The 22,172-nt window shown below is 50.7% G+C and overlaps 1 protein-coding gene across 2 annotated transcripts in view; it reads left to right on the top strand.

Annotated features, from left to right (window-relative positions):
• Positions 1-20,971, top strand: part of USP7 (ubiquitin specific peptidase 7) — a 112,876-nt gene extending 91,905 nt beyond the window's left edge. For both annotated transcript variants that reach the window (XM_032392159.1, XM_032392158.1), the window contains 24 exons: positions 139-193; positions 1,184-1,264; positions 1,364-1,454; positions 3,916-3,998; positions 6,921-7,030; positions 8,585-8,741; positions 9,802-9,946; positions 10,211-10,341; positions 11,186-11,320; positions 11,783-11,884; positions 12,047-12,152; positions 12,894-12,986; positions 13,076-13,143; positions 13,490-13,590; positions 14,446-14,599; positions 15,343-15,410; positions 15,897-16,005; positions 16,093-16,170; positions 16,865-16,965; positions 17,778-17,877; positions 18,782-18,901; positions 19,089-19,160; positions 19,301-19,391; positions 19,634-20,971. In XM_032392159.1, the coding sequence (XP_032248050.1) occupies positions 139-193; positions 1,184-1,264; positions 1,364-1,454; positions 3,916-3,998; positions 6,921-7,030; positions 8,585-8,741; positions 9,802-9,946; positions 10,211-10,341; positions 11,186-11,320; positions 11,783-11,884; positions 12,047-12,152; positions 12,894-12,986; positions 13,076-13,143; positions 13,490-13,590; positions 14,446-14,599; positions 15,343-15,410; positions 15,897-16,005; positions 16,093-16,170; positions 16,865-16,965; positions 17,778-17,877; positions 18,782-18,901; positions 19,089-19,160; positions 19,301-19,391; positions 19,634-19,740 (2,458 nt within the window). In that variant the 3' untranslated portion in view covers positions 19,741-20,971. The remainder of the gene's footprint in view (positions 1-138; positions 194-1,183; positions 1,265-1,363; positions 1,455-3,915; positions 3,999-6,920; positions 7,031-8,584; positions 8,742-9,801; positions 9,947-10,210; positions 10,342-11,185; positions 11,321-11,782; positions 11,885-12,046; positions 12,153-12,893; positions 12,987-13,075; positions 13,144-13,489; positions 13,591-14,445; positions 14,600-15,342; positions 15,411-15,896; positions 16,006-16,092; positions 16,171-16,864; positions 16,966-17,777; positions 17,878-18,781; positions 18,902-19,088; positions 19,161-19,300; positions 19,392-19,633) is intronic.
• The last annotated feature ends 1,201 nt before the right edge of the window (positions 20,972-22,172 follow it).

Below are 22,172 nucleotides of genomic sequence, written 5' to 3'. Positions count from 1 at the left end.
CTGAGCTGAAGGCAGCTGCTTAACCGACTGAGCCACTCCGGCGCCCCTGCAGTTTACTTTTTTAAGTCTGAGTTGCTTAATATGCTGTTATTTGAAATGTGGAAGTTTAAATATAAATGTTCCTTTTCTCTTTCCAAGGTGGGAAACTTTAGATAGCTTCATGCAGCACGACGTTCAAGAGCTGTGTCGAGTGGTAAGTCCGGCGCTGTAATTGTACACTCCTTAACATTGACTGCTGCAGAGCACTGTCAGAAGCGGTAACCACGTCCAAGCCCAGACCTGCTTCACGCCAGTGCGCCTTGTGCAGGACAGAACCAGGCCAGGAAGGAGAGGCAACGTCTGTCTCATTTACGAGCCAGAAAGAATGAAAACAAAATTGCTGTTGGAGAGGGCAGTGTGAGGGGAAACTTGGATTTACATAGCAATAGGTAGTATGGTTTAAATTCGTTAAATTGGCACATCTGCCTGAGTTACTAATCCGAGAAACCGCAGATTGGCTTAAGTAGCTGTCCCGATCATCCGGCTTCGCTGTTAGAATCGTGACTTCTATTGTTACTCTGGAGCGTCCAGACTCCTCCTTGGCACAGAGTTTCTAATTGAGGCAGGCCTCTGTGCAAGTGATTCTCCCCAAAACCATCTTTAGTCGCTAGCAAATTCCTGTCCTTCCAATTGTGACCAGAGACACACAGATACGCAGACATACACACACAACATGAAATGGTTATTCAAGGTGATTGGCTGGGCAAGGTGTGTTTTCTTTTTTGCAGCACTAGCTGGATTGAATCCAGTTCATTAAATATCCATGGACAAACCAGTCAATCCTGTTGACAGGCTCAACCTCATTAATCTCTTGGTGTGGACCAATACGAGTTAAGTTTAGTGCTCAATTTACATGCTTTTCCACAGAGGTAAAATGAATATAAAAAATGCTTCTAAAGGCACTACAGATTACTAATTCATTCCAAAGGCTGTATAGAGGTTAATCTCAACTGTTGCATGTAGATATTTTTGTAAATATCCAACCAAGGAAGAAGACTTTGTATGTTTTCATAATTGCATGCTAAAGGTCATAATATTTATAGTCTAGAACTTCTTTGACCATTGAAATTTCCTAGTCAAGTTTCAAATTATTGTATGTTAATTGAGCATAACATTTTCTTAGAGTCGAAACTTTCTCTTCCAGTTGCTTGATAATGTGGAGAATAAGATGAAAGGCACGTGTGTGGAAGGCACCATACCTAAATTATTCAGAGGCAAAATGGTGGTATGTGGTTACCAGCTTTCAACAATGATTTTAAATGATTTAAGAATGCTAGTATTTTGACAATTAATACTTAAGCCATCTTATTTTCCTTATTTGTAGTCCTATATCCAGTGTAAAGAAGTAGACTATCGATCCGATAGAAGAGAAGATTATTACGATATCCAGCTAAGTATAAAAGGAAAGAAAAATAGTAAGTCCCGTGTACATATTGGCATGACCTTTTGCTAATTTCTGTTTTGCGTTAATGCTTCATTTACCCAAGTGGTTTTCGTTGAAATACTGCATTGCCCAAGTGACGAGTATGTGGCTCACAGAGTGCACACAGGCTCGGTTCCCCACCTGGGTCAGGCCCCATGGCATTCACGGCACGGATATTGGCGCTTCCTGACCACGACCTCCCCTTCTCAAAGGAATCCACTGTTTGGGCCTTTAACCTCCCCTCCTAGGTTATTTTTGCATGTTTGAAATACTTATAGAGATGAGATCATGTAGCTTACAGTGTCTGCTTTGCATTTCTTCTCTTCCACATCATACCCACGAGTAGTGATCGTGTGATCGTTTTCGCTGCTTTATAGTATTCCACATGCGGGGTAAACTGCAGGTGCTTTGAAACCATTCTTGCCTTGATGTTTGGGTTTTCATTGTGGGACTGTTGGGCTGAAGGCTCCTTGACCGTTCTCGTGCCCGGCTTCTGTGCACGTTTGTGTTCATGGTGAGCGGCATTGTTGGCTCCAAGGGTCTGTATACATTCAGTAGGTGAAGCCAGCAAGTTTCTCAGCTCCGTTTATCAAGTCTGGTCCCTCCAGCAGTGAGTGAGAGCTGCCATTGAGCCACACTCCCAGCAGGACTGTCAGCTGTCCAACTGAACGTTTTGGTGGGAGTATGGTGCCATCTCGGTTTTAATACACGTTTCCCTGAAGGTCAGCGACATTGTCACCCTTCCAAATGCTTATTGGCAGTTAGGGTATCTTCTTGAACTTCAGGAATGTATTTAATAGGGACTTAATGTCATCGTTGAGCAGTTCTGTCGCCTGTGATTTATGGATCTGTGTGGATTTACTTTTCATCATGGGCTCTGTTTTCCAGCTTCTTTGCATCCTTATTGGATGCCTGCCATGGTGATTTTTATACCGTTGGGTATGGGATGTTCTTAACCTTTGTTCTGGGGCACGTGGAAGTGACTTGGACATAGGGTGGTTCTTCGGAGGCTCGTTTTTACGCTCTGTCAGGTGGGAGCTCAACAGTGTTAGGCTACTTGGGCCCTCGGCTGAGGCAGCACCGTTCTGAGCCTTCTGCTTGGAGCTCCATGTGTGAGGGGGCTTTTCACCGTGGCTGGAGGGAGTGGAGCAGAGACCATTCGCAGGCCGGCATGAGCTCTGGGGACTGCAATCCCGTCCTTTGGGCACTTCTTTCCCTGGCCCCAGATAGTATCTTCCCTCTGTCAGGGAGACACTGGGCCTTGTTTGGGTTTCTCTTCTGCACAGTGAGCGGGGACAGGTGAAGGGCTCCTTCCAGATCCCGGTTCTGTAGTGCCCATTGTCCAGGGTGTGACCTTGTTGAGCACAGGACATCGAGTCCGGCGCGGGTCATTTGGGCAGGAACAGGGCAGGAGTGCTGCCGCATGCGCTCGGGGTGCTCGCCCGGCGGTGGGCTTTTCGGGGCTGCTCCGCGTGGGGCTCACCTCTGTTCATTCTTGTTGAACGGCATTTCAGAATTTGAGTGAAATCAGCCAGTCGTTCTCTGCTTTTTGTGTTAAGAACACCTGCTCTGAAGGCATAAGCTATTTTATCTATTACTGTTTTCTCTTTTCTCTTTATCCGTAATCCACCCGGAATGGATTTTTGCACGTGGTAGGACGTCAGGACTGATCCCCCGCATATGGGTCTCTGTTGAACCCGTCACATTCTTCCCTTGTTCTGCACCTTTGTCAGCAGACGTTCCTATCCGTGTGGATTTGTTTTTAGCCTCTGTCTTCTGGTCCACTGGTTGTCCTTGGGCAAATTCTCTATCTTGCCCCACGCGCCCCAGCTTTGTTGTGGTTTAACTGGCAAAATCGTAAGCTAATCACAGCGAGCATTGTGATTCTTCTGGACACACTGTGAAGGGAGCACTCCATCCCCGTGAACGCATCTGTCCCTGCACATCGTCCTCTTGTGTGCGAGTCAGAGCGTTTGAGTTCTCTCGTAGCAACAGGAGCTTCCCGGCTCAGTCCCCGTGTTTGACATTAGGCCCTTGTCCCGATTCATCTTACTCATGTCCCATCCTGTCCCTCTTATCCCCACGGTCCTGCTCTCTACCTGCACTGCCTCAGTTGTAGCTTTATGATAAGTGGGTCAAAATGTGTACTTTAAGGTTCCTTGATTTTGTTAAAGTGGGTAAAACATTTGACTCCACATGAACGCTTATAACACCCTTAGGAAACCATGTCGGTGGGGTTCTTAGAGGTTCAGGGCTTCTGTTCTGGAGCTGTGGCGGGGTCGTGGCAGGCGTGGCGGGTGGCGGGTGGCGGGCAGAGGCCGGGAGCCGCTGCTCCGGGCTGCTCTTCTCTCCGCTCTCTTTCCCAGCGTGCCGAAGCGTGTTGGGGCGGCTGCGTTACCATCAGGGCTCTAGTGAAATCATCGGCTGACTTTCTTCACTTTCTCTCTTTCAAGTATTTGAATCATTTGTGGACTACGTGGCTGTGGAACAACTAGACGGTGACAATAAATACGACGCTGGGGAGCACGGTTTGCAGGTAACGTGGGAACTGTGTACCGCCTTTCCCATCACTGTGTTTTCACATCCTTTGCTTCAGTTGTGGACGGGAAAGTCACTTGTACCTTTTTATACGCTGTTCATATTTAGAGCTCAAAAGATTTTACTTCTTAGTGCAGACACTATATTTTGGGGCCTCCGATTGTGCAGCTGGTGGGGCTGAGCTGGGGGCGGGAGGTTGACGTGCAGTGTCTCGGGTAGACCCGTCACCCAGCACACGGGAGACCCCGTCCCGCTGTAGGGAGGCGTGTTCTCCACGGCATCCAGGGCCCTGCTCCTCGCCTCACTGGTTTCCGCTGGAGCTTTTCCTCAGCTTCTAGTTGCAGTAGAAGTTCGTTCTTTCTTGGACTTTGGGCTCATGGGTGGTTTGCACTTTGGCGTGTGTGTGTGTGTGTGTGTGTGTGTGTGTGTGTGATGGGGTTTTCTAAAGGATCTAAAGGATCTAAAGGATCATGGCTTGTAGAACGAGGAGTGCATTTTCTGTTGCTTGTTCTGTGAATACGTGGTGTCCCTGATTGTTTCCCACAAAGCCCCGCGGGGACTCTAAGCTTCTGGCAGAGCACCAAGCACTGTGGACAAGTGACTGGTCAGTCCGTGGCCGGGTGGAGAGACACGGACTGTGGCGTGTTCCTGGCTGCCGGTCAGTAAGTGGGTCAGTGGCATCTTCACGGATGCAGCGTCCAGAGTCTGTTGGATTCATAACCTGGACACATGGGCTCAGCCATTTTATGATTTCCCACACCATCCTGTGTTTACCAAGCTGGCTGTCTTATGGTGCTGGTGTGCCCACGTTTCAGTGAGCCGCAGATCTGCTCTTCTGCTTGGTCAGGCTGCTCAGGATGCTGCGTTGTGGATCAGAAAGTCACTTTGCAAGCATGTGACTAGATGTGCTTAGCAAACAGTCAACTCACAAGAATTGCCCTTGTCCACACTGGATGGTTTGGGGTCTGGGTGAGCAGTATGTATTTTAGAATCATAGCCTCAATGGACTGTGGTAGAGAAACAATTCTTTTATTGTTCTTTTAAGTTATATCAAAACCATGCCGTTCCTTTGTATGGCAGGTTCCTTGGGTTTTCATTTTTCTTCCCAGAGATACTTTGTCGTCTTAGGCACGCTAATGCGACATCAGAGAGCCTTGTCTTGTGGCTTGTCACAGGCACAGTTCCTCGGCTGGACGTACCCAGCCCCGGAAGGAAGGTCTGAATCAGAAGCTGAGCTGTGTTGAGAGCCCGGTGGTCTGGTAGTGGTGGGGTTGGGCAGAGGCTTATTTTCGTGAGGAAACCAGAGGCGGCTGAGGTGGGGCGAGGCGTGTGGGAGCTGTGGAGTCGGCCCCCCCCCCCCAGAGGAGGCCTTGTTGAGAAGCGGGGCACCTCCCGCTGCACCGAGGCCGCGTTGCTGATGTGAGGGTCTTGCTGCTATCGAGTGAGGACAGTGTTCAGAAGTGGGTTGGACTGTAAGCGCCGAGTGCGTGCTGTGCATCATGTGCTCTGAAGTGAACGTGCTCCGAGACCAGGGGCAGGAGGCTGCTGTCCGGTCGCCGTCCCGCCCCGTGCCTGTGAGCAGCCACACTTGTTGCGGCCAGGTGTCTGTGAGCACGCCTGATCTCGCCTCCCTGCAGTCCCCGGCGTCTGCCTTTCCAGTGCATGGTTTTCTGTGTTTTTCCATATTTCCTATCGTGTTTAATGACTATAACACACCAGCAAGTGATTAAACCCTAATTTACTTAGCTGTTCCCCTGTCGTTGGGCATCAGAATATAATCCAGAGTAAATCGCTCACACACAAGCTCTTGCAGCAAACCTGAGAAAGAGCTAAGCAGAACATTTTACTTTATTTTTTATTTTTTTTAAGATTTTATTTATTTGACAGAGACACAGCAAGAGCAGGAACACAAGCAGGGGGAGTGGGAGAGGGAGAAGCAGGCTACCCGCTGAGCAGGGAGCCCGATGCAGGGCTCGATCCCAGGACCCTGGGACCATGACCTGAGCGGAAGGCAGCCGCTTAACGACTGAGCCACCCGGGTGCCCCTGACTTTATTTTTTAGTTGAAGCGTCGTTGACGTGTGCGGTATTACACTTGCTTCAGGCGTGCTGCGTAGTGATGCCGTGTTCACATACATCATGAAGTGCTCACTACAGAGTTCGCATGGTGCTGCTGACTCTGTCCCTACACGTACTTTGTATCTGTGACCTGTTTTGTAACTGGAAGTTCGTATCTCTTGATACCCCTCATCTGTTTCGCCCCTCCCCCACCCCGCCCTCTGACAACCACCAGGTTTTCTCTGTTTGAGCTTGGTTCTCTTCTTTTGTCTTTGTGTGTGCGCATTTAAGATTTTATTTGTCAGAGAGAGGGAGGGGGTGGAGAACGTGCAAGCTGGGGGAAGGGGAAGGGAGAGGGAATTTCAAGCAGACTCCGCTCTGAGTTTGGAGCCCAACGGGGGCTTGATCTCACCCCTGAGATCAGGACCTGAGTGAAACCAAGAGTCGGATGCTTAACTGACTGAGCCACCCGTGAGCCTGTTTCTTTTTTTTTATTTATTTTTTTAATTTTTTAATTTTTTTTATAAAGATTTTATTTATTTATTTGAGAGAGAGAGAATGAGAGAGAGAGCACGAGCGGGGAGAGGGTCAGAGGGAGAAGCAGACCCCCCGCTGAGCAGGGAGCCCGATGTGGGACTCGATCCTGGGACTCCAGGATCATGACCCGAGCTGAACGCAGTCGCTTAACCAACTGAGCCACCCAGGCGCCCGCGTGAGCCTGTTTCTTAAACAACATTTTAAAAGCACCCCAGCTGGATACCTACCCTTCCTCTCCCACCAAATCTCTCCAACCGCTATTGCTGTCCTTGCTTCAGGGACTAAGTAGGGCTGAACTAAACTTGCATTTCTTTTTCAATGTTCAGGAAGCAGAGAAAGGTGTGAAATTCCTAACTTTGCCACCAGTGTTACATCTACAGCTGATGAGATTTATGTATGACCCTCAGACGGACCAAAATATCAAGATCAATGATAGGTAATTTATAGTGGGATGTGAAAGTTAAGATTGAATCATCGCCTGACTTGGGGGTCAGTCTTAGCGCTTTGTTTATTAGTCTTTTTATATTTTCAGTGCATCTCTGATGTATTTAGGTCTCTCTCTTGCCTCACTGTCCCAAGAATAATGGTTTTAAAGGGATAATTTCCCTTATGAGATTTCAGAGGCTGTTCCTCCCATTGCTCCCTCTTAGGGAACCCCAGCCCCCTCCACACTGGGGCACATGGAGGTCTGAGGGGAGGGGGCTTTCTGCTCCACCTGTTTTGCACTCACCAGAATGCCGCTGTTAACCTCAGGAGTGGAATTTGATGTTGCTGTATTTGTTTAAATACCATCCTCCAATATTTTGTAATCTCTCAGTTGGTATTCTAGAATGTGTTGGAATTTTCAGGAAGATGATGTAGATGTATGTGTGTGCCTTATTCTAGGTGTTTTCCCCGTTCTTAAAATGCCAGATAAAAAGAATGATAGTAAATACTACTTTACTTGGTTTAGAATACAGAACTTTGGTACTGGTTAGTTTGGGCACAGGATAGAGGTTGGTTAGTCACCCATCAAACTTGAGGGAGAATGGACCCAGTCAAATTATTTGCCACCAGCCGGGTCTTTGCTCTTTCATTCTTGCCCATCGCTCTGGAATCTGTACGAAACAGTCTCCACCAGACCTCACAGATTGGCGTCCCGCAGACCAAGGCCAATCTGCTGCTGTGTTTCGTTGGGTCCCCACCTTGCTTTTGTTTCTGTTTTTATTGGCATTAGTTGCCAACATTAAAAAACAACAACAACAACCCCCCCCCCAAAAAAAACCCATCAGATTTCACGTAAAAGCCCAGATTTCTGGCATCCTTTAGGAATTCTGAACATTTGGCAGCGCAGCCAGGATTGCTGAGGGCGGCACTGGGCTGGTGCTGGGGCGGCTGCCCCTTCAGACTCTGAGCTTGCTCTCCGAGTCCTCGACCACCCGCCTCTCAAGGCACTGCCGATTAATTTCGACCGTGTTGTTAAAATGTTTATGGACCCAGTCATTTAAAAGCAAATCAAGTTCAGGATGTCTTTAGAAATCATGGGGTGTAGGGGATCCTTGCTTACATGTCTTTGTTGTTCAGATCCGATTTCCTGTGTTTCTCAAACGTACAGTATATGCTCTGTTCTAAGTTCTGGACAGCCAGAATTCATTAATAACATTTGGAATTACCCACATCCTAGAAGAGTCACGGTGTACATCTATCACAAGACTGGCTGTTGTGTAATATCCTGAATTTGAAATTCTGTCAAGCATCATCTCAGTGCATTTAGAGCATTTTCCTCCTACCTAGCTTCAAATTTTTTACTGCTGTCTGAATAATTAACTTGTTCTAATGAATGGGAGCTGCCTCCGAAGTGTTCATGGGGTCTCCCAAGTCACATTGATACTTGCCTTTCCAAATAAAGATGAGCCAATAAATTAGAACGTCTAGCAATAAATAAAGTTTATCTTTAAACTATTTCACGTGTGAATGAAACCTGGATTTCTTTAAAAATGTTTTTTAATAGGTTTGAATTCCCAGAACAGTTACCACTCGATGAATTTTTGCAAAAAACAGATCCTAAGGACCCTGCAAATTATATTCTTCATGCAGTCCTGGTTCACAGTGGAGATAATCATGGTGGACATTATGTGGTTTATCTGAACCCCAAAGGGGATGGCAAAGTAAGTGCTGGGCAGGGGTGGAGTCGGATGTGATGGTGTGTAGGGCATTCACCCTGGCACTCAGCTTCACCTTAGCCCGGTCCTGCCTGATGGCCTGGATAGTGAAAGATCCCCCCCGGGCTCTGATTTATCTCTGTGCTCTCATGCATTAATTGCTGATACTTTAAAGGTGAATAGTAAATTAGCGATTATACTGTATTATGCCTCTCTTTATTAGTATTGAGCGTTGAACCTTGATCCCTTTGTATGTGAAGTGTGGCACCTATTTCCCACTTAAGAACACCAGCAGAATAATCATCCGCGGCTGGGCCCAGGCCGGGGAGGCAGTGCTGGTGGCACGTCATTCTGCAGGCCTGGTTGTCTGCGCTCTGTGACCCTCCGGCTGCCCCAGGTTTGCGTGGATCTGCTCTCTCGTAGTCGTCCCCAGGGGACGAGGGTCTCCTCGGGCTCTGTGTCCAGGCCTATAGGGCCAGTGAGGAACAGCGCAGAGGCTGAGCCCACCTCGCTCGAGCTGAGGAGATTTGGTGGAGAGACCCACATAGCACCAGACCACGATGAACCTTTCACTGTAAGATTTAAGTACCGTTGAAAGTGACTTGATCCACAATGAAGAGATTGGAAGATAAGTATAATGTACAACTCTGCTGACTTTTTAAAGTCAGGCCCTCACTTGCTGTGACACTATGTCATGAGATAGGATCAAATGTCCCCATTTAATTTTATAACTCTACCATAAAACTTCGATTTTACAAGCGGCGTAGGTGTGCTCTATATGGTTTTCTCAAATGTGTAAAGAGTTGTACTGTCGGCCGATTGAATGTAAATTGAAGCAGGCTGTTGGAGTGTAAGAACTGCCAACAGACGCGCCTTCAGAGCCCGCCCCCGCCCCGCCTACCCCGAATGCGGGCTGGAGTCGGCCGGGGTGCCGGGGAGCTTGGTGAGAGGCCGGCTTACCTGACGCGGCGCCCGGGGCCGGCACATCCTCAGATGACTCGTTTTAGGAGAACACCGCCTCTTTGTGTGCTTCATCTCTGCCGCGTCTCCTTGCTTTCCTTGTCAGTGGTGTAAATTTGACGACGACGTGGTGTCCAGGTGTACGAAGGAGGAGGCCATCGAGCACAACTACGGGGGCCACGATGACGACCTGTCCGTGCGGCATTGCACCAACGCATACATGCTGGTGTACATCAGGGAGTCCAAGCTCAGTGAGTAGCACCGCTCGCTCGGCTCCGCGCTGCAGGCCAGAGTCCCCGATCCCTGGGTGCTGCCCAGCTCTACCGGCTGTCCCCACGTGGTCGCGGTCTTGGCTCGCATGGCCCTGGTCCCTGCACCTCCAGGGGACTCGCGGTCCTGAGTAGTTTCACTCGAATAAGATTGCTGTATTGACAACCACGTGGCATTGGGGCCTTCTGAGGAGGGGAGCAGAGAACCTGCACACAGGTGAGCGAGAAGGCACGTTTGTCGTGCAGGTGAGGTTTTACAAGCGGTCACTGACCACGACATCCCTCAGCAGTTGGTAGAGCGACTCCAGGAGGAGAAAAGGATCGAGGCCCAGAAGCGGAAGGAGCGGCAGGAAGCCCACCTCTACATGCAAGTGCAGGTCAGCCTCGCTTCTGCGGCGTCACTGCCCCCGTGGCGGGGGCTTGCTCCCTGAGCATTTGTGACTGAGGGGCCGCTCAGGGGAAGGGCCCCCAGACTGAGCCACGCTCTCTCAGCGTGGGCATGGAGGAGCTCAGGGGGGGAGGGCCCCCGGAGGGGGGCGTGGGAGGGCGAGCTCGCGGTGGGAGGTGGCGCTCCAGGCCATGGAGCGGCGTCACCGGTGATGGGGAAGGAAGGAGAGCTGGACGGGGAGGTGAACTTCCAGAAGGTTTGGGTTTATGGTTCGGTTGCTCTATTGGGAAGTGGGTGCTGCTTTCAGCAGGTTGGTTGCCTGGGAAGAGGAGCTAGCTTGGCGTCCTGGCTGGGCCCGGGCTGCATCCAGAGCCCGCCACGCTTCCAGCTCGCCCTCCAGGGAAGGGGTGGGGGTGTGTGGAGGTGCAGGTGTTTGTACTTTTTTTTTTTTTTAAGATTTTATTTGCGAGAGAGAGAGAGAGAGAGAGAGAGAGCACAAGCAGGGAGGGCAGGGAGAAGCAGGTTCCCTGCTGAGCAGGGAGCGCAGTGCAGGGCTCAATCCCAGGACCCCGGGATCATGACCTGAGCCGAAGGCAGATGCTTAACCGACGGAGCCACCAAGGCATCCGTGTTTGTACTTTCTAACTAAACACCTGATTTCATCCTTCGTCATCTTGATACTTTTCTCTTTGGGTCTCTGGAAGAACGGTCATTGAAGCCAGAGACTAGCTCTTTTTAGCTTGTTACTGTTGAAACTTTGTTTTGCTTGGAGTGGTCTCATGGCATCTCTGCGTCCGTTGGAAACTGTTGTGTGTTTTCTTGTGTACTTTCAGATAGTTGCAGAGGACCAGTTTTGTGGCCACCAAGGAAATGATATGTACGATGAAGAAAAGGTGAAATACACTGTATTCAAAGTATTGAAAAACTCCTCCCTGGCTGAATTTGTCCAGAACCTCTCTCAGACCATGGTGAGTGCCGGCCCTTCTGGGGATGGTTGTTTTCATCTCCAGGTTCTGTCTGCTTTCCTCACTAACTGGACGAGCTGGGATCGGGCATTTGAACCCAGGTGTCCCGGGAACCCTGGAAGCGGGGGGGCTCTCTCTAGTCCACATCAGCAGGGAGAGCTCAGACTATCATTTTGTTTCTTCTTATCCTAGAATCATTTACATTCATACGGAATTAAAGTATGAGCTGATTTTTTTTTTTTTTAAAGATTTGATTTATTTATTTGACAGAGATGGCGAGAGAGGGAACACAAGCAGGGGGAGTTGGGAGAGAGCAAAGCAGGCTTCCCGCCGAGCAGGGAGCCCGATGTGGGGCACGATCCCAGCACCCTGGGATCATGACCTGAGCCGAAGGCAGACACTTAACGATTGAGCCACCCAGGTGCCCCTGATTTTTTTTTTTTAATTTAGTGTAATTTTTTTCAGGGATTTCCACAAGATCAGATTCGATTATGGCCCATGCAGGCAAGGAGCAATGGAACCAAACGGCCAGCAATGTTGGATAACGAGGCGGACGGCAACAAGACGGTGAGGGCGCGTGAGGGTGGCGGGCGCCTTGCACCTCGGTCAGAGTCGCTCTGCGCCGCGGTCGCTTGTCTGCCTCTGGCCCGCTGAGTGGCGGGCAGCCGTGCTCTTCACTCTCACTTAGCCCTGGAAATACTCTAACACCAGCATCTCTTTTGGAAATAGATGATTGAGCTGAGTGATAATGAAAACCCGTGGACGATATTCCTGGAAACCGTTGATCCGGAGCTGGCTGCCAGTGGAGCCACGTTACCCAAGTTTGACAAAGATCGTAAGTGCCCCCGGGGCAGCAGAGCTGGGGCCCAGGACCAGCGTCTAGACACACATGGGCTTAGGCATGCTTCCCTTGCCAAGAGGTCCGGTTCCAGAAATGCCCCTGAACCCCTTCCCGTGTTGAGGCTTCTTGGTGAAGCTGGGCGGGCCTGACTGGCTGCTGGTGGCGAGCAGGCCGCGGCCGTGCTGAGTCCGCGTGGTTTGCCGCGCGCCTCACAGGGGCCCACAGAGCCGGGCTGCAGAGCCTCCCTGCCCAGGGCCGGGTAGTAAGTGTCTCACGCCTGTGGGCCGTTGGCGGCCTCTACCGCCCGAAAGCGGGTGCAGAAACTCGGCAACGAACAGGTTGGCCGTCTGCTGGCACAACTCTGCCAAAACGGGGGTCAGAGTCTGCTGACGGTCGCTCTAAAATGGTCAGTTCTTACTGCTGCAAAGACACACAATATTAGCATTTTCTCATGGCAACACTCAGCTAGCTGGTAGTACCTATCCTTGAAAATAAGATGCCTCATAAGTTCACTGCCCTTGGTCCCATCCTCACTGCCTCGGATTACTGTTGCCCGGGGGCTGGACGTGCCGAATGATGCTGTCCTCCTAGGGTCAGTCAGCGTTTTGATGAACCTCACCTGACATGGTAGCTTTTGGGTGCCAGATGCTGTCACTTGGTTGCCTACTATTAATATTTTTAGGACATTGTCCTAAGTGTTAAGATCCTAACAAAACCTGTTTGTTAACCTTGTAGATGATGTCATGCTATTTTTGAAGATGTATGACCCCAAAACACGGAGCTTGAATTACTGTGGGCACATCTACACACCAATATCCTGTAAAATACGTAAGTCCTACTGCCCTCACCGTTGGAGTTGGTTTTGCTAAAGTCTTGGTCCGTTACAGCTCTGGATTCTTTGTTTTTCTCGAACGCAGGTGACTTGCTCCCGGTTATGTGTGACAGAGCAGGATTTATCCAAGATACTAGCCTTATCCTCTATGAGGTTTGGATGGCTTGTTTTTCTGTAATCAGTGTATCGTTTGTGGTTTGGGGAGGGCTTTTCTTGTTTGTTTTGCTAGCCCTGACTTCCTTGTTGTGTGCAGTCTGCAGCTAAGTGGTGGGGGCCTCGGGTGGTGTCTAGTAGAGGGTCACGTTTGTAGATGTCTGATTTTTCCTCATTCAGGCTCGGTGATCATTACGTCTTTGTGGGTAGTAACGTTCCCATTAGCACTCTCATTAGAAACGTAGGGCCGAGAGAACAGAATTCTCGGGGAGAACACCTGCGGCGTCTGGTCGTATTAAACGTTAGGCAGACGTTCCCTGGTAACCATTCATCTCTCTTACTGTAGGAAGTTAAACCGAATTTAACAGAGAGAATTCAGGATTATGACGTGTCTCTTGATAAAGCCCTCGATGAACTAATGGACGGTGACATTATAGTCTTCCAGAAGTAAGTACTTTTTGAAGGACTGTTTCACTTTGTACTAAGAGCGAGTTTCCCCATAAGCCCCAGAAGCAGGAAACAAAACTGTGTCAAGACGCTGAGTTAGATTTTGTTTAAGTAGCTGAGAATGTTGACAGAAGTCGGCCTCTCCAGGTTTGGGGATCGTGGGCAGTGAACCTTTTGCTCATGTAACGAATGGTCTCATTTCCTAAGAATCCGTGATGAGCACGGCAGCTCTTAGTGGGGTGGCAGAAGTCCTTCCAACAGTAGCAGGCTGGTTTTCCTTCCCCTCAGCATGAGCATCCCTGGCACACACCTCCATAGGCAGTTCGTCTAGGGCCCGTCGGACCAGCAGGTCTGCCGTCTTACCGCTTTGCCAGCAAGCAGCCTTGCCTGGGCTCTTGCAGAAGCCACCTGGCCGTGGCGGGCTTGAGCACCGGTGATGGGGCCCCTGAGAGCAGAGGTTGGCAGACTTGTGTTTGGAGGACCAGGTAGTAAATATCTGCTGCCTTAGCAGGGAGGTGGTCGCCTGCCAGCTCGGGGTCAGAGAGTGGGCTCTGCTGTGAGGCCGAGTCCTTCCCTGTGTATAAAATGGGAGGACATGGTTTCGTGCCCTTGTCAGGATGCGAAGCAGGGGGCGGTTCGCACTAGCACGTGGGAGCCTCCGAGCACAGCTCCTGTGTGTGGTGGCCTTTCCTTAACTGTCCTGGCTACGGACTCGCTGGGACAGACTCCTGGCATCCACACTGTTAGTCCGTGTCACTGTGGGTTCAGAGGTGATGCCTTTTTTTTTTTTAATAACCATTATCCCTGGCCTGGACTTCGATTCAGTCTGCAATCTGTTTCTTTCTCCCCCTGCAGGGATGACCCTGAAAATGATAACAGTGAATTACCCACTGCAAAAGAATATTTCAGAGACCTCTATCACCGTGTTGATGTCATTTTCTGTGATAAAACAATCCCTAATGATCCTGGATTTGTGGTTACATTATCAAACCGAATGAATTATTTTCAGGTATTTGACAAATGGTCTTTCCCCTTCAGATTCTATACCAGAGAGCCCAAGTTCTTAAAAAGGAAGGGTTGCTGAAGAGAGAGAGGCTGATGGGTTTGGTTCTGGAGGAGGGTGAGGGCCCCATTGTCCGAGCGGTTCTTGAGGGGATTGGTGCTGGTGCTGCCCCCTCCCACCCCCACCTCATCCCCCCCGGCGTGATTTGGTTTGAGATGATAGTTTTTACAGCAGCTTTCCTTCAATTACAACTTGCCATTGGAAAATAAACCTATAGACCTCACCGTTAAAAGTGAGAAACCCTTGGGGCACCTGGCTGGCTGGGTGGGAGGAGTGTGTGGCTGTTGATCTCAGGGTTGTGAGTGGGAGCCCCACATTGTGTGTAGAGTTTGCTTAGATAAATAATCTTTAAAAGGAAAGGTGGGGCACCTGGGTGGCTCAGTCGGTTAGGTGTCTGTCTCTCGATCTCAGCTCAAGTCGTGTGTTCAGGCTACTTTAAAAAAAAAAAAAAGGCAAAAAACCCTTTAACAGGTGATTTCACCGATGTGCCGCCCCCATGGAGCATACACTGGGGAGTGTAGTTTATTCTCAGTCGGTGGTAGATTTTTAGGCCATGTAAATTCAGGCTATTCATTTCACATTTCTTTAAGAACATTAGATAAATAGTTAATGGTAGAGTTTATAAGCAAATTTCAGTTCACTCCCCAACATGGGCCTTCTTTTTTGACTTTGGGTCCCTTCCCTCCCAGGTTGCAAAGACAGTGGCCCAGAGGCTCAACACTGACCCCATGTTGCTCCAGTTTTTCAAGTCTCAAGGGTAAGGCGCTCCCTGGCCCCTTGCTGTTTGGTCTGTACTGCATGCCCTCCATAATTGATCTTGACATTGTGGAACTAATTCCAATAATAGCTGGCTGCAGCATCTGACAGGCCACCGCTTAGTTTCCGATACAGAGTCGTCACCACGCACATCCTGCCCACGCTGCTCCCAGATGTCCGAGTAGTTGGCAGTCTGCCTCATCTAGAGCCAGACTTGTTTAGATACATCACCAACACCTCTCCCGAGCATCCAGCCGGGGCCACCCCGGCCAGGCTCGCGCGTGCCCTGTCCCCATTGCTGAGAGCGCATGTGGGACCGCCAGGGGGACTAAGGGCTCGGGAAACAGGAGTATGGAGGGAAGCCCTGTGCCAGGCCCACAGTTTGAATCTAGGCGTACGGGCAGTGGTTTGTGTTTATGCTAACTCACGGATATTTGTTTTAGGCAAATAAACAAGTCATTTGTTTATATGCTGTTTTCTTGTGCAGTTATAGGGACGGCCCAGGTAACCCTCTTAGACATAATTATGAAGGGACTTTAAGAGATCTCCTACAGTTCTTCAAGCCTAGACAACCTAAGAAACTTTACTATCAGCAGGTATGAGTCCGAATTCATGTAACCGTGGGTCATAAGGAGGTTTGGGTTTTGTGGAGACATATCTGATAGTCTCTCTTTTCTCAATAGCTTAAGATGAAAATCACAGACTTTGAAAACAGACGAAGTTTTAAGTGTATTTGGTTAAACAGCCAGTTTAGGGAAGAGGTACGTGCTTTTTAATGATACGAATTTTTATTCTCATTGGTGGGTGTTTAGTGTTTTTCTAGCTCTTGAAAACTAAAACAACGAAATAAAGGTGTTAGAGGCCCTCTGTCCCCCTCTTGCCACCACCACTGCTTTTGAACCATTTCTGCCTCTGCCTGGCCCTCTGGGCTCTAGCAGCGGGCCTGAGGGCGGGGTGGGTGCTGCCCGCCCACTTGAGGTGGTGGTTCTAGAAAAGTCTTTCCCTGCTTGCACCCTAGTGTTTCGCCTTTGTAGCTCTGCCGGTTTTAAGGAAAATGCTCGCTGTGTGCCATAAAACATGCTCATCTGGGTGGAATTGACAGGCTGACATCCTCAAGTCCAGCCCTGGTTGTTGTCTCGGCTGACACTGTCCTGTTGTCACTTTGCTGAGAGAGCCAGCTAGGAGCTGGCCTTCTGTGGGAGAGTTTGCCGAGAAGCTGTCCTGTAAATGGCAACCTTTTGGCATCAAAGTGGCATTTCTTAAACTCCCCTGCAGGCCTGGGCTGGGGCTGGGGGTCCGAGTTCATGCATCAGGGGCCCTCAGACTGGGGGCGTCGGTGATGTGGTGGGGAGCTAGGGACAACTGAAAATCCCTTGCAGGTTTTTCCCCTCTTCCAGCATCGAGGATGTGCTCGAGCAGACCCCTTACGTTTTCTTTCATCTTGTCATTTCCTAGGAAATCACACTATATCCCGATAAGCATGGGTGTGTCCGGGACCTGCTGGAAGAATGTAAAAAGGCTGTTGAGCTTGGGGAGAAGGCGTCAGGGAAACTTAGGCAAGTATTTCCTGCAGCTGGGGGCGGCCTGCGCCCTGCGGCCGTGTTCCCAGGACCCGCGCAGCAGAGTGGCAGACCGGCTCTCTGCCCGGCTTTTGTGGCGGTTTATAAATATTTCACAATTGAGCCATGTTTTCTTTCTTCCTTCCCTGTCTCCTGACTGTTACTAAGCTGTAGAAAGATGAGATTTGGGTAGAAAAGTCACCCACAGTAAAGAGAGGACTCAAATGGAGCATCAGCTGAAACAGGGCAGAAATCCAGGTTGCTCTTGGTTGCAGTGGAGAAATCCAGGTGCTTCTGATCCATGGGGCTGATACTCCGGCTGCAGACAGAAGCCCCAGACTTGACGGGCAGTGTTTGTTTCAGGGTCGGGCCTTCTCATCCCCGTGCCCTGCCGCCCGCTCATAGGACAAAACAAGCCTTGGGGCTCTTTGCTTCCCGGAATGCGTGCTCTGTGTTATCAATAAAAGAATGAGATCTTTATTCTCTAAAGAGTGCACGAGAAAAACACCACAGGTCCTGCCCAGCTGGGAACCATTGTGGACACGATGTACACAGTTCTTGGAGACTTGGTTTCCCCTCCATCCCTGTGCCCACATGGGGCCGCATGGCCTCAGACTGCAGGGGCCGCCGACGGGGCCTCTGTTCCTCCCCGAGGATGCCCTCTTTGGGCCTTTCAGCTCTCTGAAGAGGAAGAAAATAAGCAAATGTAGATAGCTTTATAATAAAGAATTTCTTTTTAGGAAGCTACTTACCCATCCTTTTTTCTCACACGAATTGATGTAGTTCATTTCCCCCCTTGTTTTGTGCAGGCTGCTAGAAATCGTAAGCTACAAGATTATTGGTGTACACCAAGAAGATGAACTGTTAGAATGCTTATCTCCGGCGACGAGTAGAACGTTTCGAATAGAGGTAACCGGCCCTCCCTCGTGGGCGCCCTGGCCGGTGGGATGGCCACCCGCCTCTCTCCTCAGATAGCCCTGACTTGCGGACATGGCCTAAGTGTTGTGTAGGATACCCGTAGATGTGATCCCTGCAGTTAATTTTACTCTTACACATTTTGAGGAATTAATCCTTTATTGAAATCTTCCTCTGCAAGCACATCAGGTGTGTCGGGTTGAGCGGCATGAGGCCCGCTGACAGCGCTGCTCGACCTTGCCCGCCGTCCGTCACACAGAGTGCTGGCCTGCTCTGCTGAAACCCGCCTGACCCCCCCCTGCCCCTGCCGCAGCGTCCTCCTTGCTCTGGGTCTGACTGCAGAGGTCCCCATATACGTAGGATCGCAGAGGACTTGTTCTCGGGAGTGAGTTCTAAATATGGGCCACCAAGCAAGTCTGGTTAGAAGCTGTGGCTCCCTGTTGATTGAGGAGTGTTTGAAATTTCCAGTTACTAGACTAGTACATCATTTGGTCTCCAGAAACCCAGAGTTTCCTTTAAAAATGCAGATACCTGGGGCGCCTGGGTGGCTCAGTCGTTAAGCGTCTGCCTTCAGCTCAGGTCATGATCCCGGAGTCCTGGGATCGAGCCCCGCATCGGGCTCCCTGCTCCGCGGGAAGCCTGCTTCTCCCTCTCCCACTCCCCCTGCTTGTGTTCCCTCTCTCGCTGTGTCTTTCTCTGTCAAAAAATAAATAAAAAAATCTTAAAAAAAAAAAAAAATGCAGATACCTTCCAACTCGGAGCTCTCCTCATTCTAACAAGACCCAAACCTGGCGTCACCCACAGTGATGCCACGTTGGAGCATCGAGTCAGAAGCACATGCGGAGTTTGTTTGCGTAGACCGCGTCGCTCAGCTCTGTGTATCTCCTTCTGTCCCCAGGAAATACCTTTGGACCAGGTGGACATAGACAAGGAGAATGAGATGCTCGTCACCGTGGCGCACTTCCACAAAGAGGTGTTTGGGACGTTCGGGATTCCATTTTTGCTGAGGATACACCAGGTGAGGGTGTTTGGTAATAGGTCGAGTATCCTCCGTCTCGTAGTGCTTTGGGATTCATGCTGCTGAATCTGGGCTCTTCTGGGCTGATGATGAGCTTTGGTGGTGTCCACGTGGGCCACGAGGGGCCGCCGCCACGGAGGGGCGCACACAGATGAGTGTGCACACACGTGTCCTTTACCGTTCGTAGGGCGAGCATTTCAGAGAAGTCATGAAACGGATTCAGAGTCTGCTAGACATCCAGGAAAAGGAGTTTGAGAAGGTACACACGTCTTGGGCACTTGTGAGGGATGTCGGGCAGCACCCCGAAACCTTGGCTCAGAAAGCAGCCGAGACTTTGGCCAGAGGTGTGCGTTTGCTTGTGCCCAGAGTTCACGGAGGAGGGGCCCTTCTGTCTTTCAGTTTAAATTTGCCATTGTGATGATGGGCCGACACCAGTACATTAACGAGGATGAGTATGAAGTGAACTTGAAAGACTTTGAGCCCCAGCCTGGTAAGCGCCCTCCCGCGGGCCGAGAAGCGGGCGGCCCGCCCCGGGTTGCAGTGGCGTCTGTGAAGCAGGGAGGAACAGTGCGTGACCAGGGTTGAGACGTCGGTGGCCTGGTCCGTGAGGGTGGGCGGTGCTTGGCTCCGAGTCCCAGCTTCCCCGGTAGCCACACCTCGGGTCGGCCACTGGCCCTGGGCTTCTAGGACTTGCTCTCCGTCCGGTCTCAGCTGTGTCTCTCTCTCCACCAGGTAACATGTCTCATCCTCGGCCTTGGCTAGGGCTCGACCACTTCAACAAAGCCCCAAAGAGGAGTCGCTACACTTACCTGGAAAAGGCCATTAAAATCCATAACTGACTTCCTTACCCACTGTGTGCAAGGCGAGGGGCCGTGCGTGGGTGTGTGCCCCTTTTTAACAGCCTAGAACTTTGGTACACGTGCACTCTATCCGAAGTCTTCAGCAAGGGGATTTGCTGCTGATGTTAATTTTATTTTGTTGAGGCTGTTCAGTTTGGCTTCTCTGTATCTATTGACTGCCCTTTTTGAGCAAAATGAAGGTGTTTTTATAAAGCTTGGATGCCAATGAGAGTTATTTTATGGTAACCACAGTGCAAGGCGACGGCCAGCCTCGCGGGGGAGAAGAGGTGAGGGCCTTGAGGCTCTGGCGAGAGGCCTCTGGTCTGTTCCTAGCTGGCGGAGGCCGCCTGGCTGCCTTCCTAGGGTCGCGGTCACCAGCCCCGCGGCTGGTCTTGCGTGTAGGCTCGTCTGACGTATTTCCCTCTCAGTTCTACTTGCCATGACCTTTTGTGCATCTGTAAAGGCAAAACAGAGAAACTCACAACCTAATAAATAGTGCTCTTTCCTTCACTGCGTGTACTGTCCCCCTTCCTCGGTCCTCTCCCGCTGCCTGGGTCTCAGTAAACGTGTCTCACCCTGCCAGTCACCCCGCTCCGCAGCCTGCTCGCAACGTGGAGGCACTGAACACAAATACGGGCCTGCCAGGCGGGTCGGGGTCTTTTTATTCAATTGAAAACACTGTCCAATGCAGTTAAGGTGTATCTGCTGCCTCGGCAGACCTAACGATCTCACCCACTCATACAGGCAGGTGAAGCAGTTACCAGTAGAATTTCTTCGAAACGGAACAGACAGAAGGAGAAAAGGAGAGCCTTTTAGCAAAGAGGGCATGCTCACTAGTGGTCAGTAAGCTGTTGACTTTGTAAAAAAGTTAAAAAAAAAAAAAAAAAAGAGAAATGAAATTGTATATTTAATGAATGAACATGTAAAATTCGCCACTGGGAGGAGGTGACTTTGTTGGGTGCATCTAAGTGACTCTCACTGATGTTGATATTCATTGTGTGTAGTTTTATTTCAGTCCCAGCCTTGTTTCCTTTTATTTTGGAGCTAATGCCGGCTGCGTGTCTAGTTTTGAGTGCAGTAAAATAGAATCAGCAGATCACACTTATTTTTCATCCTTTTCCAGGATTTTTGTTTGTTTCTGTAGCAGCAATGTACACCAACTCTTCCTGTATATTGCCTTTTTGCTGGAAAATGTTGTATGTTGAATAAAATTTTCTATAAAAACTATAAATCAGTGAGTGACGTGGAGGTCGAGGGAGGTCTGTGTCCCCTCTGCTGGTCGTGTTGCTCTCGGACGGTCCTGGTTTCCTGGGGGTTTTGGGATTTTGCTTCTTCCTAGTTCCGTTGAAGCTCAAGCAAGAGGAGGTTTTCTAGGAGGAAGCCGGGCATGCAGGAGGGGGCTGGAAACTACGGGAACGGTGGGAGGTGCTGCCCAGGGGAGCCGTGTGCGGCTCACTGCCCGGCCCACTGTGCCACCCCGCGTGGGTTCCTGGGCTCTGGGCTGGTCTCTGCTGCGGAAGGACTTCGTTTCCAGGTTTCCACGGCCCCGCGTGTGCCTTCGTTCCCCAAGAGCTGCCTCCCGGGGCGTGTGGGCGGCACGTTGCAGGGGTGCCCTCCACGCCCGAGTCCTTCTGCTGTAGGAGGAGGAGGTACGGGCAGGCCAGAGAGGATCTTTTTCTGCGTGTTTGACTTTGGGCATTACACGGTCGATCTCGTGTTTCCGCTTTGGCTGTGGGTCGGTTCTCGTTGGGTAGCTGGCACAGCGTTCTCCCTGAAGGTACCAAGTGACTGTTTGTACGGAAGCCTGATGTTGTGGACGTGTTCTGCGTTTACTTCTTCATTCCGTCCCAGCTGTGGGGTTGAGCGTCTGAATTCGTAGAATGTTTCTTGGGGTACGGGGTGGAACTGCCTTTAGCTCATTCTAAACCCCGAGGACTTTCCCATCTGTTGGCGGCCGTCAGAGTCCCCAGACGGGGAGTCCCTTGGGAAGCATGCTGTAACAGGACTGTGACCTGCACGCGGGCGCCGTGGGCGGAGAAAAGGCGGGAAGTGCCTTCCCGTGGGGGCAGTGGGGGCATCTTTGGAACGCGTTGCTGGCCTTTCTCGGAGCTCCAAGGCGGCGGCCTCGGGGACCACCACTTCCCGCAGGAAGGGGCGTGTGTTGCTAAGGTGGTGAACGGTGGGGTCTGCGTGTGTGCCGCTGGGAGGTGCGGCTTTGGTGCGGAACGAAGCGCCAGGGTGAGGTGCCCCGACCCCAGGTGGGCGATCGGTGCCTGACGGTGGTGAGCAGGGGACGGACAGTGGCGTCTCAGGACCGTGTCTTCCCAGGCAGGCCTCAGCCAGGGCTTTCCCGCCGCCCGGGGACGGAGACCCGTGAGGACGTTGCCGAAGTGCCTGGTGCGAACGCGCAGTGCGGGCGGGGCAGGCGCTGG

Source organism: Phoca vitulina, unplaced genomic scaffold (genome assembly GCF_004348235.1).
Source record: "Phoca vitulina isolate PV1807 unplaced genomic scaffold, GSC_HSeal_1.0 scaffold66, whole genome shotgun sequence".
Taxonomy (NCBI): Eukaryota; Metazoa; Chordata; class Mammalia; order Carnivora; family Phocidae; genus Phoca; species Phoca vitulina.
This window is presented reverse-complemented; position numbering and strand designations above follow the sequence as displayed.